This window comes from Juglans microcarpa x Juglans regia, chromosome 8D (assembly GCF_004785595.1).
Source record: "Juglans microcarpa x Juglans regia isolate MS1-56 chromosome 8D, Jm3101_v1.0, whole genome shotgun sequence".
Lineage (NCBI taxonomy): Eukaryota > Viridiplantae > Streptophyta > Magnoliopsida > Fagales > Juglandaceae > Juglans > Juglans microcarpa x Juglans regia.
The window spans coordinates 7898454-7917359 of NC_054608.1; the positions used below are offsets into that span (position 1 = coordinate 7898454).

Genomic DNA, 18906 nt, shown 5'->3' on the forward strand with positions numbered 1-18906 from the left:
GTTATTGAAGTTAATATTAAGTATTAAGAGCTAACTTTCCAGACCTCCGAGATCGGAGCGTTACAGAGATAATTTGAGTTAATATTTTATGTGGTTTTAGAAATGAAGAGATAAAAAGTTGGATAAAAAAAATATTATAAAGTTAAAATATTGTAAGAATATAATTTTTTTAATATTATTTTTGTTTGGAGATTTAAAAAATTTGAATTGTTTTTTATTTTTTGCTTAAAAGTTTTAGAAAGTTGTAATAATTAATTTGAAAAAGTTGTACTGATTAATTTGAAAGTATTTATATTTGAGTGACAATTAGAAATGAGATGAGATAAGATGAGAATTTTGAGATGAAAACTTTTTCCAAACAAGCCTAAATGGGTTAAATTTTAGTTTTAGTTTTAAATGTTTTGAAAAAATTACAATTTGAAATGCATCAAAAAATTCTTTTTTAAAATGGGGTAAATATGAAGATAAAAAAAAAATCCAAAATTGAAAATCCAAATTTGACTATGCACAGACTCTAACGCCGATGAATCAAAATCAGAGTCGGATCGAAGTCTATACAAGTTAAAGTCCGACTAAATCGGTGTCGGATTTAGAGAATGCAATCCAAATATCTTGTTTGGATAGTGAGATGAGATGATATGAGATGATTTTAGATGAAATTTAAAAATTAAATAAAATATTATTTTTTAATAATATTATTATTTTTATTATTTTAAAATTTAAAAAAATTAAATTATTTATTATATTTTATATAAAAATTTTAAAAAATATAATAATAAAATAAAATGAGATAAAACCATTATGTTTCCAAGCAGGCCAAGTCACCTCTGAAATTAATCCCAGTTTTTCCCCTCTATGCAACAATTAAGCTTGGTCGAAGATAAAAGTAAAACCTTGGAAATCGTGGTCAGTGGATAAGCCGCCACGTGTCCACACGTGTTCCCTCTCGCTCACTCATTCCTTCGTCATCTGACTAACCCTTCCGGATTTTGCCGTCACCCGTCAAGATCCAAACTGCCAGGTGGGGCTAACGACAAAAACCATACCATCGGACGGTCCACGTTCCATCTCCATAACAAACTTAGGGTTTCCGCCGACCTCAGAGTATAAACGACACAGCATCGACCTGGTGCTGTGCAGTGCAGTTCGTTCTGCCCTCCTCCAGGAAAAAAAAAGGAAAAAAAAAAAAGAAAAAAACCTCAGAAAAAATTATACACAAAAGATTTTCAGCTTCCTCTCTTCGTCGTCTCCGGCGAGTCTACGTTCGGATCTCTGGTCGATTTATCCCGGTTTTACCTTTTTCTATCCTTCTCTATCATCCATAGAAAAACCCCTAAAAGAATTCCTCAAGTTCTCTTCTATCTCCTGGTCTCCGAGTTGTGGCTGTTTTTCTCTCTAGGGTTAGGTTGGATTAACAAGAGGAGAGGAAAAAAAAAGATTGACAAAAAAAAAAGAAAATAGAAAGGAAGAAGGATACAAGTTGGTTTTTGTTTTGTTGGTGAAATGGCGGCGCAGATTCAGGTTCAGCATCAGACTCCGGTTTCGGGTCCGAACGGTGTCCTTTCTGGCGCCGGTACAAATCAGTTTGTGCCGACGTCGCTGTACGTTGGAGATCTTGACGTGAACGTCACGGACTCGCAGCTCTACGATCTTTTCGGCCAGGTCGGTCAAGTCGTGTCGGTCAGGGTCTGCAGGGACATGAGCACCCGGCGATCTCTCGGTTACGGTTACGTCAACTATAGCAATCCTCAGGATGGTCAGTCTTTGATTCGGCTCTTAAACTCTTGCTATTACCATATCTGTTGATTTTTTTTTCTTTAATTGACGTAGTTGCTGGTTGATTGTTATGTGTTATTATTTCACGAGTTGGAGCTATTTGGTTAGCATATAGTTTTCCTATATGATTGCAAAATGTGTGCTTGTTATTGAAGGAAATGCATGCTTCGTTGAGGTTTTAAATTTTTAATGTGGCAAAGGTTGCGTTTTACATGCAGTTCTTTTTCGTTTCATAGTCTAGATGAAGATTTAGTTCGAGGGCCATGTGATTTTGATATACTATCAGATCGGTTAATGTTTTATCAAACTCTCAAAATATTATTGTTGTTTTCTTTTTCTTTCTTGAAATAGCATCATATACAGAACAGAATGGTGCAAGCATACTTTAACGGTATTCATTAGCATGTAATTACTTGTAGCCTTACAAGTTGCAATCATCGCAATAATTCCATATGGTTTTATTTAAATGTTTAAATGTTTTCCTGGGATTAGTCGGGACACAGCTCTTAGACAACCGGTGCCAATAAAAAAATGTTTAAATGTTTTCTATATTATGGTTCATGCGATAATTTGGTTTGGCTGTGTTCACAAAGGAGTACTTCATGGTTATGTCGTCCTTTTTTCTAGCAGTTACTCTTGAGCTATTCTAATTATGAAAGAATGTTATTCTTGAGCTTTTCTTTGGTGTGAAACTATAATATATCTATTTCATCTGGTACATCCACATTTGACATTGTATTTCTCAATAATTGCTTATTCACCTACAGCGGCAAGGGCAATCAATGTACTGAACTTCACTCCATTGAACAATAAGCCCATCAGAATCATGTATTCTCATCGAGACCCTAGCATTCGTAAGAGTGGAACTGCGAATATATTCATCAAGGTATTAGTATTGAGCTAATCTTTATGTGCCCTCCCTTCCACCCTGTTTCTTCAATATTTCTGTAAGTGTAGGCGTATTTGTAGAATCTATTGTTTACTGTTTTGCTGTTGGGGTTTTTTCCAACGAAGGTGGATATTTTGTGCGCAAGTCTGTTAAGGAGTTTGTAGGTTGTGTTTGGTCTTAGGTATCCCGCACTCTAGTTGGTTTGGGATAATACTTCATCTTGGGGTTGGATTGTTATAGCTTCTCTCTCTCTCTCTCAAACAGACAGTGTAGTCATGTGGATTGATGATAGTGGTTTTTGTTCCTTCTGCTGCATTTCCCTTTTTTCTGGTTTGCGAATCGTTCATTGACTGTATTTGTCATTAACTGTATCTTTCTTTCTTGGAGTGCAGAATCTGGACAAGGCAATTGACCACAAAGCATTGCAGGATACATTTTCTGCTTTTGGGAATATTCTATCAAGCAAGATAGCTACTGATGCCAATGGCCAGTCTAAAGGCTATGGTTTTGTTCAATTTGAAAATGAAGAGTCTGCACAGGATGCAATAGACAAGTTAAATGGAATGCTTCTAAATGACAAACAAGTGTTTGTAACACACTTTCTTCGTAAGCAGGAAAGAGAGAGTTCTTTAAGCAACACAAAATTTAATAATGTGTATGTGAAAAATCTATCAGAAGCAACAACTGATGAAGACTTTAAGAAAATATTTGGTGAATATGGAAAAATTACCAGTGCTGTGGTGATGAGGGATGCTGATGGAAGATCAAAGGGTTTTGGTTTTGTCAATTATGAGAATGTAGATGATGCTGCCAAAGCTGTTGAGGCACTGAATGGAAAGGTGGTGGATGACAAGGAATGGTATGTTGGAAAGGCCCAGAAAAAATCTGAAAGAGAACTTGAGCTGAAAGGAAGATTTGAGCAGAGTATGAAGGAAGCAGTTGACAAATTTCAAGGGATGAATTTGTATGTTAAGAATTTAGATGATAGTATTAGTGATGAAAAACTGAAGGAATTGTTCTCTGAGTTTGGTACAATCACATCATGCAAGGTTCGTAAGTAGCCTCCTTGTGTGTTGAAAACCCAAAACTCTGATTCCATGACTTCTATTGTCATGGTCTTAAAAAGTTGCTTGCTCTTTGCAGGTTATGCGTGATCCCAGTGGGGTTAGTAGAGGTTCTGGATTTGTTGCTTTCTCAACTTCTGAAGAAGCTTCTCGAGCTGTAAGTCTACTTCTTGATGTTGGTCTTGAATATGCAGCCTGAAACTGATATTTTATTGTTTACTTTCAGCTTGATGCAATGAATGGTAAAATGGTTGTCAGCAAACCTCTCTATGTTGCAATTGCACAGCGGAAAGAAGAGAGAAGGGCAAGGTTACAGGTATGTTGAGGAGCATACTTGGATGTTTCTTGTGATTTTCTGCGATGAACAGTTTTTTGCTGCTGCATTGTTATTTACATTAATTTAGGAGTCAAATTCTCAACAAACATGTATGTAATGTAGGGAGAATTAATTTTTCCTCCTCGTGTAAAAGATTATAATGCTTTAGAAAAGAAGATGCTGTCTCTGCTGTGATGTTTTAAAAGTCAAATTGGGATCATAATAATCAGTGATTGTAGTAGGATTAGATTTTATATTGAAAATTTTGGACTAGTTTGGTTTTGCCACTATAATATATATATATATATATATATATATATATATTGAACTGATACAAAACTCTTGTTTTCAGAATACAGAACTGATATGTTTTAATTTTATCCTAAGTGTCATATATATATGCATGTTGCTAACGGTATGCATTTTTTTAATCAATGCCAATTGTAATTTTGTAGTTGGTAAGCCTTTTCTTATACCAAAACGAAGTTTGATGACAACCTCTAATTATTTGCATCGACTTTGGAAAATCTATTGTGCATGCAGCTAGATTTTCTGTGGATATGAGCTGTATTAATTTTAAACAGTATTTTTCTTTAAATCTAGCATTTGATGAATATTTCTTCTTGTGAAGGATTAATATCATCTGTGAATCTTCCTTAAAATCACTTATAGCTCAATTTCACCTAGTGAGTGACTGATATGCTATTTAGCATCCATAAATACCTTTACTATGCTGGTTATTCATATTCATAATGTGGGACGTGTGTTACAAGTGCAAGTAGAGAGCCACTAAGGGCTATAGTCTCATCTTTTAGGCTTGTAAGTTGCGCTTGTTTTAATAAAATTCACTCTTCCCCCTATTAAGTTACATTAAAATTTATTTATACAAAAAGGAAATAAGAGCAAGAGGCGAGGGCCTTTGTATAGGAAGATGGTGAACGGAGCCCACATTGTGTAGATAGGAGAAATTCTTACATAATGATTCTAAGGATTTCCAATTGTCACATTGACTAGTCCTTTTGACCTATTGAACTTGTATGTAACTTGAGCTTTCCTTAGGTTGTTGTTCCAAATTGTATCAAGTCGACAAAATTCATGAATAAGTAGACTATTGGGTTGTATTGCAATAAGTATATTTTGATGAATAAGTATTGAATATACTCTTGAGGAAATGTACCATAGGCCTTAAAATAGAACTTAATGTGAGTTATATTCTTTGGTGCTAGTATGCCTGGTTAAGGAATGACGACACAAAATTAAAGTCATGTAGTAAAGAAGTAACTAGGCTTGATCAATCATACATTAGGTTTTGCCTTACTGAAGATTTATTTATCCAAAAACGAAAAAAAAAAAAGAGAGAGAGAGAGAGAGAGGTCAACGACATAATTTTTTTGTGATAAGAGGCCAAGTCTATAGGCATTAAAGGTTGCAAATAGATTATGATTGCAAGTAGGCTATGATTATGACAATTTCTGGATACATATATATGATTTTGAGGTCTCAGGAAGAAAGGATGCAAGCTAGGGTTGAACACAATAAGCTTTGGATTTACATGGTCGTAAAAGAGATTAAATATATCTTTTGTTCGTAGGAAAGGATTTTGTGGAGATATTTCTTTGTTGATCATAGAATGTCTTTGGATATTATTATGAAAAAGAGATTTCATGTTTATTATAATATTAAGTAATTGTGGATAGAAACCCTTAGGGGTTGGCTCAAGTGGTAAAGGCTTTGGGTTTGGGGATATGCTCCTCCCAGGTCTAAGGTTCAAATTTGCTAACAATCTCTAGGGGCCATAAGACTAGGGGATTTTTTCCTTGAATTACCGGAGGTGCACTTGCGGGAAACTCATTGCCAAGGGCCTGTGCACCCCTAGGATTAGTCATGACGTTGTTCCTAGACTCCCGGTGCTAATAAAAAAAAAAATGGATAGAGAGATGAGCCAAAACTCGAGATTTGATGGAATTAATTATAACGTATCCTTTACGAAACATGAGGATGTAGTGATTCCATGTCAATTGAGGTTTGAGCCTAAAGATTGGTAGTAGTTAAGGTATGATTGGACACTAACGGGTTGATAAGCTGATTATGATCACAATTAAAAATACGTAAGAAAAGAAAGACCATAGACATTAATGCTGATAAATGTTTCATGTACCTTCTGTGCTCTAGTCTTTTTACTAATAGACTTGTGGTTCTCAATGAACTTCTATGCATCTCTCCCCCTTCCCTTTTTAAACTTAATGTGTAAATGAACTTGTTTTATTTCATTCATGCAGGCACAATTTTCACAGATGAGGCCTGTTGCAATGGCACCATCTGTTGGTCCACGTATGCCAATTTTCCCTCCTGGCGCTCCAGGTCTTGGTCAACAGTTTTTGTACGGGCAAGCACCCCCGGCTATAATTCCTCCACAAGTAAGTACACTTTATAATCCGTTGCATATTTATTAGTTCAACTAGGTTTCGTTTTGATTGTTGTATATGTTGTTTTACTTATCCAAAATGACGGTAACCATTTCTTCATAATTGTTTGATCATTTGTCACTTGTTAGAACTATTTGGTTGATATAAAGGATTCAATTTTAGTATTGTTTGATATTCCTCTCTCACAGTGTTTGTCGTCAATTTTCTCCATTAGACATTATTTAATGGATTTATCTCCTGAGCATAATTTTTGTTTCTGGAAGTCAAATGTAAATATATTATGACTGTTCTATTAGTTGCAGTAATATTTATATCAGTATCTGTTCATTGATTGTGTTTCATCAGCTATTCTGAGTGGTGATAATGATTCTTTTGGCAATAATATTTCATTTTTCTTGTAACAAAAACTTCATTAAGATTGGCAAAAATATTTCACAGGCTGGATTTGGTTACCAGCAGCAACTAGTTCCTGGAATGAGGCCTGGAGTGGCTCCAATGCCAAATTTCTATGTTCCACTAGTCCAACAGGGTCAGCAGGGCCTGCGTCCAGGAGGCCGGCGTGGAGCTGGTCCTGTGCAGCATACGCAACAACCTGTGCCAATGATGCAGCAGCAGGTTGGTTGAAATTCGAATTTTCTTATGGTTTTCATTTGTGTTCTGGTTCCTGCACATGCCTCGTTGAAAATGGTTGTGTTTTGTTGCCCAGATGCTTCCTAGGGGACGTGTCTATCGTTATCCACCTGGTCGCAACATGCCAGATGTTCCAATGTCTGGTGTGGCTGGAGGCATGCTCTCAGTTCCTTATGACATTGGTGGTGGGCCAATGCGAGACGCTACGCTTGGACAGCCTATGCCTATTCAGGCTTTAGCTACGGCTCTTGCAAATGCTACGCCTGAACAACAGAGGATGGTGGGTCCTGACCTTAGTTCTTTTTTACTTTTAATTTGCAGTACTCTTGAAGTTTTGAATTTAACTGCTCTCTCTCTCTCTCTCTTATGGGTGGGCAGATGCTCGGTGAAGCGTTATACCCTCTAGTGGATCAGCTGGAGCATGAGTCAGCAGCCAAGGTTACCGGTATGCTCCTGGAAATGGACCAGACTGAGGTCCTGCATCTGCTCGAGTCGCCAGAGGCTTTGAAGGCAAAAGTAGCGGAGGCCATGGACGTCCTGAGGAATGTTGTAAATGCTGCACAGCAGCAGGTCAACAGTCCTGCTGATCAGCTAGCTGGATTGTCTCTGAATGACAATCTTGTCTCTTGAGCTGGTCGATTGGAAGGGGGCGGCACATTTGATGTGTGGTTTCAACCATTTGAATTGACTTCATTTTTTTTTTTTATAGGGGGCACCTGGATTCTGTTCCTGGCATTACTTCTATTTAGATTTTAAAGTTGGAGTTTGGCTATGCATCGCATTTCTATATTGTGTAGGATTCTTATCTTCCTACATCAGCTTGTGTTTTGGAAACAAAATTTGAATGATTTTTTACTTTTAAGCTTAAGCTATTGTTACCATCTCATTGCCCACTTCCTCCTTTGGTTTTGGCTAATATTTTATTGCCTTCATCACTCAGGGCTGCTGCAATCAAGAACAATATACTTAGATCTTAAGTAGCATGAACAAAAATGAATTATCTTGTTATGCAATTCTTAGGTTTTAAGTAGTTGAAAGTATAAAGTATTTGTTAGCAGTTTAGAATTTGAAAGTTTTATTAATTGGAAAATGTGAGTATATTTTCAAAACTCTGAGATTCTTCTTATTTACATTTCTTCAAAATTGTTATCATTCTATCGTATCTCTGTATATGACATCAAAAGCAGTTCTTTATCAATGTCAAAATTTTAAATCTTCTTGTGTTTTTGTAGGGATGGCTCAAAACTCATGTTTCGTTTTGTTCTAAATTTGTGTTCCTTCTATGCTCTTGATTTAATTCTAGATGCAATTTGCATCAATGTCAATACGAATGTTATCTTATAATTTTTTAATCAGAATGGCAATTCAAATTTCTTGAGTTTTGTTAATATTTTACATTTATTTCTCCTTCTCTCTTTTAAGGTGGTCTCTCGGCTACTTTAAAGATTTTTTTTTTTTTTTTTTAATTTCTCAAAGTTTACATGGCACTCAAGACATGTAGCTAGCTTATTAATGTTATGTTAATCTCTGACATGATATTAAGGCATGTAACAACAAGAGTTTAAAAATGAAAAATTATATTCATCATCTCCCCCACACTATATACTTCATTTTTTTTAATCTTAACAAATGTGTGGTATATAGATGATGAGTAGAAAAATTCAATAAGTTTAAAAAGAATAAAATCAAAAACAAATTTAAAAATAAAAAATAAAAAACAATGTGGTGTGTGATGTGTGGGGATGATGAATAACAAAGTTCTTTGAAAAATTCCATAAAATTTGTACCAAAGAAGCATTCAAAAAAGTATGCTCCTTTATGGGATGTAAGAGTTGAGGTCTTGTTTGATTATACAAATGAGATGAGAAATATGGAATAGTAGTGCAACTACTTGTGAATAGTAGTAGAATGGTTCGAGTTAAGATGTTTTATGGTTTGGGAAATAAGCAAAAAACTTGAATAAAAATACTATAAAGTTAAAATATTAATAGAATATAATTTTTTAATATAATTTTTGTTTTGAAATTTGAAAAAGTTTAATTATTTTTTATGTTTTGTTTAGAAGTTTGGAAAAGTTGTAATAATTAGATAATAATTATATAAAAAAATTGAAAATTTGAAATTAAAATATGTTTGTATTTAAATAGTATTTGAATGTTGAGATGATATGGGTTGAGACCATTTCTGAAACCAAACGGAAATTATATTCTTAAGCTAGTATTTAGAGCACACCATCCACGTTACTTAAATGACAAGATTTGATTTGTAAAATTCAAATTTTAAAATTTCTCTTTCAAGTCAAATTAAATCATAAAGTATAAACACTTTACTAATATGTGTTATAAATAGAATTTGTCTTACAGTTATAGTGAGGGAAGTGGATTAGCTATGCAAGGCATGTGCATGAAGCACATAAATAATAATATATCAGCCATAGAAATTGACTTTTTGCAATAATATATTTGCCGCCTTGCATTTTTTTTTCAAATATTTGTTTGCACATATTTAAACATTTTTTAAAAATAAAAATATCAATACACTAATAATCATTACTTTAATAATTAAGAAAAAAAAATTAAAAAAATTAAATATATGAACTGTTAATATTTTTCTATAACCATATATGAAGTAGCAGAGCAGACCCTTAACTCAAGGAGGCCTCCGTCAAAGAATTCCTTTCACAATTTTCCGATCAATGTCGGATCGTCACGTGACGTGACATAACTTTTTTACTTGACTCAATGTCTTTTTAAATTTTTTAACGAGTCACGTGGTACTACAATGTCGCGTTAAGGGAACAAAATAAATGATATAAATTAAAAGATATAATAGTATTACTCATGTAATAATGTGTTTATATCATAACTATGGGTTTTTTTATTCTCAATTTTAATATTTGGATGAAATAATAGATATTCTCTGATGGTGTACCGGAAGATTAGTGATCACTTGCATTAACTTTGTGTTTATTTACGAGACATGAACTAATTAAAAAAAAAATAAAAAAAGATTTTGTGCTTTATTTTGTTACGGAAATTGAGAGTGCAAATGATTATAATATTGATTTTCTTTTGAAATCAAACATAGATGGCGCACAATATTCAGATAGGTGCAGTCCAGATTGGTAATGCATGGCAGCCGTTGGCGCACAATATTTTTGACCAAAAACTCTATGATCAGCAACGGCTGCTCCCACACCCCCACACACGTCACGTTTTGTAGAGTAGTGCTAGGCTGCCGTCTAATAACAATCTGTGGAACGTAGTTATGTTTACCTAACAATGGAATGTTTCCAAATGGATATAAATGGCAGCTCCGATCGATGAGAGTTTAAGCAATAATTGAGAAGACGATTGAGCAAATTAAGGATTACTGCTTTTACGTGTTTGCCATGAAGCATCGATTCTTACCCATCCACCTTCTGAAACAATATTCAAGTGATCACCGATTCTTGCCCAGAAATCTTCATTTCTTCAACTGCATAAAGCAGAGGAGTTATTCAAAAGAACACACTGATCAGGAGATTGAACCCAGAGTTCGACAGATTTCAGAGTTCTTTATCAAACCAAAGCATGCTTCAGCGGAGTCGAAGCAGCCTTTGTACCTGGCTCCATGGGATCTCACCATGCTTTCTGCACACTAAATCCAGAGGGGACTCCTTTTCAGAAAGCCTCCGGCAGCAGATGGCCGAGAAGGTTTCCTCAAAACTGTCTTGGACAGGCTTAAGCACTCCCTTTCCCTCACACTTGTCCATTTCTACCCACTTTCCGGCCGCCTTGTGACAGAAATGAATGAAAGCCAGCCTACATGCTTGATTTTCGTCGACTGCATCAACAGCCCTGGAGCTAAATTCATCCATGCAGCAGTAGATATGAAAGTATCTGACATTCTTTCACCCATTGATGTGCCATCCAGTACTGTTCAATAGTTTTTTGACCTTGACACAGCTGTCAACTTTGATGGCCATACCTTGCCTTTGCTTTCTATTCAAGTGACAGAGCTAAAAGATGGCATCTTTATAGGGTGTTCCATGAACCATTCCATTGCAGATGGAAACTCTTTCTGGCACTTTCTGAACACCTGGTCTGAGATCTTTCAGGCTGATGATGATATTTCGATTTCACGCCCCCCAATCCATAAACGATGGTTTCCTGATGGTTATGGTCCAATCATCAACCTCCCTTTCACCCACCAAGATGAGTTCATCAGCAGATATCAAGCCCCAGAGCTAAGAGAGAGAATTTTCCATTTCTCATCAGAATAAATAGCCAAATTAAAAGCAAAAGCCAACGCTGAGTGCAAATCCAAAAACATCTCTTCCTTCCCGTCCTTGTCGGCACTTGTCTGGAGCTGCATAACGCGTGCACGCCGTTTTCCACAAGATCAGTTAACAAGTTGCAAGCTGATGATTAACAACAGATCAAGAATGGATCCGCCCTGGTCTCAGGACTACTTCGGGAACTCTATTCATATAGTGGCCGGCGTAGCCACGGCAGGCGAATTGCTTGAACGCAATCATGGGTGGGCGGCGTGGCAGCTGCACCAGGTCGTGGATAACCACCCCGACAAGGTGGTTCGGGGATGGCTTCAAAACTGGCTGCAGTCTCCTACTGTTTCACAACTTTCTCAGTATTTTGATCGATAAAGTTTACTGATTGGGAGTTCACCCAGATTCAACATGTATGGGACAGAGTTTGGAATGGGGAAAGCAGTGGCAATAAGAGGTGGGAATGGAAACAAGTTTGATGGGAAAGTGTCATCATACCCAGGAAATGAAGGTGGGGGAAGCATAGATTTCGAGGTGTGCCTTGCGCCAGAGACGATGAGAGCTCTCGAGTCTAATTTTGAGTTCATGGATGCCGTCTCTGTGTCTCATGATTAGCTGCATTTAGTTTGCGAAGCTCTAACCCTTTTGAGGATCCTGCAATATTCATCCAATGGGAGACAAAGCAAATCATGAAAACAAAGTATTGTATCTTCTTGCTTGGATATATTGCTACAGTTTCACCCCAAAGGAAATTGAAAATCTTGCCAGTTAATTTAAGCCTATTTTATAGAACTAAGTTCACTTTTTTAGCTTGCACATGGCCTGCGCATTTGGAGCTTGTCTATATCATTACTCATTAAAATATTACTATCAAGAATATCTCATTAGATATATTTTTTTATTAGCCACTTATAGCCGCATTAAAGGCAAGAAATTACACTGTTTATTATGATATTCAATGAGAAATGTTTTAATCATAAAAAGATCTTATAAAAATAAATCTACAAACTAACTTAGTTTGACGTGGTATGGTAAATTGAAAAGTTACTTTATTGTAAAGTAGATCTAACATATTACATCGAACTATGTCAGTTTTTTTTTTTTTTTTTTGAGTGTGTTTAGCCCGTGTAAACATTATTTCTGTGTTTCATTTGGTACTTAATTTAGGTTCATAACTCTCTTAACTTGTATGTTTTCCTCTAGTACTACTTGATCACATGCTTGGATGATGAACGTTACTGTCTTGCATGCCAACGCTCTCTAATGTATTTTGACCTCATTGAGCTTGAGACAAATATATAATGAGACCATCAGAGGTGGATATGAATATAAAAATGCATGAGATGGGTCAGTAATGCTGTAAATGAAATTAAGCATTGGTATAGAGAAAGTTGGCGAAGTAATATTTAGAAAATCATTGATTTGAACATGAGAAAAGACTAGGATAGATAAGTCTTGGGGTTGCTAAGATGTAAGTGATAAAGGGACTTTGATCATGAAAACCTTTGCAACCGATAATAGGCATATATATCAGAGTCACGAGATAGAAAAATGGTCCTGAGCATGGTTGTCGTGGAGAGTAGCTTGCAGTTGAAAGTATTCTTAAAAGGAATAATTATTCTCATAAATTACTATTCACTGTCTCACACCCTATGAAAAAAAAATTGTCAGGTGTAGGAGTGACTAGTGGCTAATATATAGTAAAACCCTATAAAAAAAGCTTGATTTTTTTTTTTAAGGAGAAATGTTAGCTTTAGCCGTACAAAAGTATACTTACAAACTAACGTGACTTAATGTGATACGTTATATTGTAATATTATTTTTATTGTAAAGTAGATCTAACATATCCGCTGGTCTATACCTTTAGTTCATTCTGTGTTTTTTTTTTAACATTTTTCAAACATTTAAAAAAAACACACAAAAATTTACTAGTGGTAATTTTTTTTAACTATTTTAGAAAAAAATACACTAGTGGTAAGTTTATTTTTGTATAATCGATTTATAGTTGTAGCACTTTTGAAAATAAAAATAAAAATAAGTAGATACCTTACATTTCCAATGGCATATGTAAATTCCTATATAAAATAGCTAAAAAAAAAAAAGAAAAAACTTTATACTAATGAATTTTGAAATGTATTCTATGTCAGCTTGTCTATTCTATTTCCATTTAATTTAAATATTTTTTGTTCTTTCAATAATTTGAAATATCCTCGTATGTTTCCATATTTTTAAATATCTTCAATATATATATATATATATATATATATATATATATATATATATAATTGTAATGAATCTCTCCATGCTCATAATAACAAAAACAACATAGATAAAAAAAATTTTAAATTAAAAAAAAAAACCCTAATTTTTTTGAACTGTTTACTCTTTGTCATGTTTTATAAACCATTATTTTACAAAGATCCTAATATTATCATGAATATTTTTTCTCTCTTTCAAAGTACAATATTCTCATAATATTGTAGCTTTTATGATGCTTTAGAAACTATGATCATGAGTGTTTTTTATATTTTCAAAAGGAAAATAGTGTGGCTAATGAGGAATATATGGAAATAAAAGTGAAATAAAGTGATCGTGAGAAATATAAAGGAAAAAAAGAAAGAAATATTAAAGTTTTTTTTTTTTTATATATAGATGAATAAAATTTATCAGCATGTAGATTATCAAGGTAGTACAAATGGGTTTTGTATTTTAAATTTCCTGTTCTTTTTGTTTTGATTTTATTTTAAGTATTTTTTTTATCATTCTTAATAATTAAGAAAAAGAATTAAAAAAATACACAATTTTACTAATAATTACTTCTTTGAACATGAAATAAAAATAAATAAATAAATAAAATAAAAATACATGAACATTGAATGATAAGTTTGAGGGATTTTACTAATATTTTTCTTACGAAAAAATAATTATTTATAGAAGAAAAAATAACATTATCCGGTAATAAAATGTCTAAATGATTGCAAGTGATCTAACACTCAGTACCACGCTATTGCGCGCGCGGGGACTACATACCGTCCCAGTAGCTTGAGCCGCACGCGTTCTATGTGCCATTGCCATGTACAAAAACCTCCTCAACCCTCTCATTTCGATTCTGCTATGCAATCCATTGGGTGATCCTCAAAACCCCGGAGCGATGTCTTTCTTGCAACACCCTGGTTGCGGTTTCAACCCCTCGCAGCAACAGCTGCTCTGCTACTACCTGACCAACAAGAACAACGACGACGATGATGGTGGTTCCAAGGGTTACGATTTCATCAGAGAGCTGGAACTCTACAAGTACGACCCGTTCGATCTACCTGACGCGGCGTGCTTTTCTTACGGTTTGGGGGCGAGGAAGAGGCACTGGTACTGTTACGCGGCGAGGAATGTAAAGGAGAGCAGAGGGGGGAGACGGAAGACGAAGAGTGGGTTCTGGAAAAGGGGAATGGTGAGGGCCGTGGTGGGCCCTGGAGGGAAAGTGGTCGTCGGGACCAGATCGAGCTTCGTATTTTATCTGGGGCATTTGCCGAAGACCGCGACGAGGACCGATTGGGTCATGCACGAGTATGCGCTAATTGATCATCTTAAGGTACTTTAGGAACGTTCTCATTGCTAACTAAGAGGTGTAATTTCAATTTTCTTTAATTTTCCATTGCTTTTTTGTTTTGGTATTTTGGGTGGAAAATTTTCGATGCGAATGAACGAATGATGTTTGCTTCTTTGTTTTCATGTCTACGTATGAATTGGTTATTGAATTTTTAGGCTTTTTCCGGAAATTGGTAGTATTTATTGTTTATTAATTGTGGGTAATTTAACTTCGAAGCAATAAAGGATGGTTGCCCTTACGTTTCCATCTCTAATTTTGGTTTAGTATGATATTTTTTTTTTTTTTTTTGTCAGTAAACAAGGAATTTAGGTTTAGTATGATTAAAGAGTATAATTCATGTTTTTAATCAAATGTTATTTCTTTCTAGTTGATTCTGGAAAGATCCATGAGTGTTGAACTGAAATGTATGTCTTATTTAGATTTTCTTTTCTGTTTCCTATGCTTTTGTACTTAGGTGCACGTCTTGTATACACACTACGTACTTGGGTAGCGGCCCTTTGCGTTCTTAACAAAATTGACCTACTTATCAAAAAAGAAAGTAAATACTATGTAAACATATGGATCCTTAACGTCATTACATTTCTGTTAGGCTTAAGAATAGGTGTAAGCGTAATCAAACCTACTTGGGTCCATATTCATCTCTTTGAGCTTCTATTGAATCAAGAAATAGGTTTGATTGTCTGTCTTTTCTATATAATATATATCATGCATCCTCCTGATAATTCAAGTCAGTGTAATTGGATGGCCAACTCAAGCCTAAATAACATGGCCAATCAATAGAAATACTCAACACTCCACCATTGTCATATATTCCATACATCACCCCAGATAGATATTGTGTTCTAGTAATCAAGAGACAGCATTTCTACCTTAGATGACATGAGGCATTGTATCTTATGCTGATCAACACACTCACGACACTTTTTGCCAATCAATGAAGCATTGTTTCCTTCAAGTTTTCTATGATAATATTCAAGTACTCATTGAGATAATGGTGCTTTTTCATTCTAGATTGGGTTTTGGAGATCAAGGTAGGCAGTGTTGGTCAGTGTTATCAAGTGCTCTTATGTTTCCTTCGTAACACCTTAACTATTATCCATCTGCAGGCTTCCTTTGTCCTTTGTCGAGTATTTGCCCAATCTCATGCTGGAAATAGCATATCAGAAAATGGCTTAAGCTCTTGTGCCGAGGAGAGTGTTTCGGCAGTGCGTCACATTGGCATTCAGCATGACGGATATCTTACACCTGATACTCTTGAACCTAAAATGCATGATGACAACCATGTTAACAGGAACCAAGAGATACCAAAATATGCAATGCGATCAGTTAGTGAGCTAGATGATCTGGTCATGCCTGGGCCGGTTTCTGTTGACTGCTTTCCTCTTCCTTCAGGGGCGCAGCCTAGGGAGCAGGTAACATATCTAAATAGTAAACATCTCTCTTGTGCTCATGCATGGAAAAGAATACATCTTCAGTATGAGTCATTTTATTTCACTATATGCTTTGCATGTCGGTGTGGTATCTATGCTGGATTCTATGTTCATCTGCAGCACATGTTTGCTCTAAAATTATATTATTTACGGTCAGCCATGTTTATTGCAAGATGTTGTAAGATTCTTATACAAAACATTTCCCACTGTTTTTCCTTTAACGAAGTACGTCTAGCACAAAGCAATAATCTGCAAGTTCATTCATAAATAAAAGTAACATACAGTTTTAAATAGCTTAAAATTTTGCTTAAATACCTGTAATATTTTATTAGCTATTTTAACATGATTATAGGCATAGCTTCTCTTACCACCACACATGCTGCTGATATGTGTGGGATGCTTGCAGGACAAAAGCAAAGTTTAGTCAACTGTATCCGTTTTACATCTTTCCACAGATAGATGCAACAACATGGGTCTGTCTCCCTTTTTTTTAAGTATTTTAGAATGGTGATTTTGGAAACCTTTAAAAATTATACTCAATCCACCTCTTTTTTCTTGCACTTTTTACCTTTAAATGTTTTAGTGGATCTTACTCCAAGAGTGTGCAAAACATATACTTCTGAGGTTATCTGAGACTTCTACTTTGCAGTAGAAGAATTATACTGTAGGTATATATAAGATACGTATAAGATTTATTTTTTATTTTTTTGGCATGTATAGTCTACATCTGGAAATAAATAAAAGTGTATTTCCTTTCAAGTTTGTTACATTACCTTTTGTGTTGTGGCCTGCTTGCAGATGAGCTCGTCCGTGCCTCCTGGAAGTAGTGCAGACTGTTTTGAAGGTCTGACTGACCAGCAAGTACGTTCCATTTTAGAGGAAGATTTCATTGAGTTAGCCGATCTTGTGCCGTAAGTCTGTAATTGATTCATTTGGCATTGAAGCAGCTGATTACAAAGATATTCGAATACTTATTGGAATGCTCAGGCTATTGCTGGAAACAATTGTTTCAGGATGGGTTTATATAATCCATACAAGATGAGAAGGTTTAAATATTAGAAAACCATTTGAGTAACAATAAATTAGAAAATTGTACGTCAACATTGAAGTTGGGAGATATGACACAGCAGGATGACGTGGCCTTTAAAGGTAGTTAGTATGTTTTGTACATCAACTTTGAAGTTCAGGCATATTTCACGGCAGGATGACTTGGCCTTTTTTAAGATATTTAGTGTGTTACTGTACGTCAACTTTGAAGATAAGGCATATTTCACGGCAGGAGGACTTGGCCTTTTAAGGCAGTTAGTATGTTATTGTAGTCAACTTTGAAGTAGAGGCATATATTTCACAGCAGGATGACTTGGCCTTTAAGGCAGTTAGTATGTTATTGACATCAACTTTGAAGTTAAGGCATACATTTCACGGCAGGATCACTTGGCCTTTTAAGGTAGTTAGTACGTTAAGTTAGTACGTTATTGTACGTCAAATTTGAAGTTGAGGCAAATTTCACTGCAGGAAGATGTGGCCTTCGAAGGTAGCGACCATGTTATTATTTGCAATTATCTTTCCAATTTCATTTAAGTAAACATTCATCAACTTTTCTTTGGTCTTGCAGATTTGTTCTTGTGCCTGATAGAAAGCAGTTTTCTCCAGTGGAGTACTGAAAGACATTATGCTCAAGAAGGGTAAGTTTAAAGTACGTTATAGGAGTGTCAACTGCGTCACCTGACGTGATAATGCTGCTGTTGTTCCCTTGATGATGGAGGTTGTTTTTTTATCATTTGCAATGGTGGTAAACTTTAATTTTCCACCACCTATCCAGAGCCTTCTCTTTTTGTTTCATATTAATAAGTAACCTCTCCAAAGCCTTTCTCAGCAAGGTATATTTTCCTTTTCCTTCTCTATTTCTGTTTTGTAACTTTAATTGCCAAAGAGTTAGCACTATAAAATTCTGGATTTTTTTAAAATATTTCGATATATTGATGGGGGTGTTAATCGCTTGAATTGTGCTTTGTAGTGTACTAACTCCAATTTCTTGCATTGCTTTCTGTGGAGGCCCTTATGAAATTTTATGTGCTATGGAAAATGTGTAATTATAAATTGGTATTATATTATCTCTTTCTTTATCACATAATTGAATATGTTAAGCTTGGAAATACCCGAGTACACATGATTGTATTCGTTGTTACTAAGCCGACAAGAGTTAAATGGGAAAAGTTTTCGATTTATGTGATGGTTGAGGAGCATTATCTTTAGGAGAATGTGAAAGTGGGTTAATTTAACCTGTTTGATAAAGTGTCTAGGTTTGAATTTTGTGCAGTTTTATTCCTTAATCGGTATGTTCTCTTAGGCTGCGTTTGGATGTTGAGCTGAGTTCAAGCTGAGTTGAATTCTTTATGAATAGTAGTGAGTTGAGTAGTGGAAGGAGTTATGTGGGGCCCATCTAAACTGAATTTAAAGTGTGTTTGGATGTTAAGATGAGTTTAGTACTTTTATGGGAAATT

General features: G+C 35.1%; 2 protein-coding genes and 1 pseudogene across 2 annotated transcripts; all 3 read left to right on the plus strand.

Annotated features, from left to right (window-relative positions):
* Nucleotides 1-1002: 1002 nt before the first annotated feature.
* On the plus strand, nucleotides 1003-7982 carry LOC121241818 (polyadenylate-binding protein 2-like). The gene is made up of 9 exons (XM_041139662.1): nucleotides 1003-1756; nucleotides 2544-2662; nucleotides 3058-3714; nucleotides 3809-3886; nucleotides 3956-4045; nucleotides 6325-6462; nucleotides 6910-7086; nucleotides 7178-7381; nucleotides 7480-7982. Exons 1-9 carry the CDS (start codon nucleotides 1504-1506, stop codon nucleotides 7729-7731), a joined length of 1968 nt encoding a protein of 655 aa, XP_040995596.1. The 5' UTR covers nucleotides 1003-1503; the 3' UTR covers nucleotides 7732-7982.
* A 2367-nt stretch (nucleotides 7983-10349) lies between these two features.
* On the plus strand, nucleotides 10350-12127 carry LOC121241819 (annotated as a pseudogene).
* A 2231-nt stretch (nucleotides 12128-14358) lies between these two features.
* LOC121241820 (NAC transcription factor 29-like) lies at nucleotides 14359-18406 on the plus strand. Its single transcript, XM_041139664.1, has 4 exons — nucleotides 14359-14954; nucleotides 16079-16384; nucleotides 17201-17936; nucleotides 18018-18406. Exons 1-3 carry the CDS (start codon nucleotides 14442-14444, stop codon nucleotides 17315-17317), a joined length of 936 nt encoding a protein of 311 aa, XP_040995598.1. The 5' UTR covers nucleotides 14359-14441; the 3' UTR covers nucleotides 17318-17936; nucleotides 18018-18406.
* Nucleotides 18407-18906: the final 500 nt, after the last annotated feature.

What these genes read in the sequence shown, in the direction of transcription:
- LOC121241818 (XM_041139662.1), top strand. Translation starts at nt 1,504, where the DNA reads ATGGCGGCGCAGATTCAGGTTCAGCATCAGACTCCGGTTTCGGGTCCG. An exon ending in CTGCGAATATATTCATCAAG is followed by an intron (nt 2,663 to 3,057) that starts GTATTAGTATTG and finishes CTTGGAGTGCAG; the next exon opens with AATCTGGACAAGGCAATTGA. An exon ending in CTGAAGAAGCTTCTCGAGCT is followed by an intron (nt 3,887 to 3,955) that starts GTAAGTCTACTT and finishes GTTTACTTTCAG; the next exon opens with CTTGATGCAATGAATGGTAA.
- LOC121241820 (XM_041139664.1), top strand. Translation starts at nt 14,442, where the DNA reads ATGTACAAAAACCTCCTCAACCCTCTCATTTCGATTCTGCTATGCAAT. An exon ending in CGCTAATTGATCATCTTAAG is followed by an intron (nt 14,955 to 16,078) that starts GTACTTTAGGAA and finishes ATCCATCTGCAG; the next exon opens with GCTTCCTTTGTCCTTTGTCG. An exon ending in GGGCGCAGCCTAGGGAGCAG is followed by an intron (nt 16,385 to 17,200) that starts GTAACATATCTA and finishes GCCTGCTTGCAG; the next exon opens with ATGAGCTCGTCCGTGCCTCC.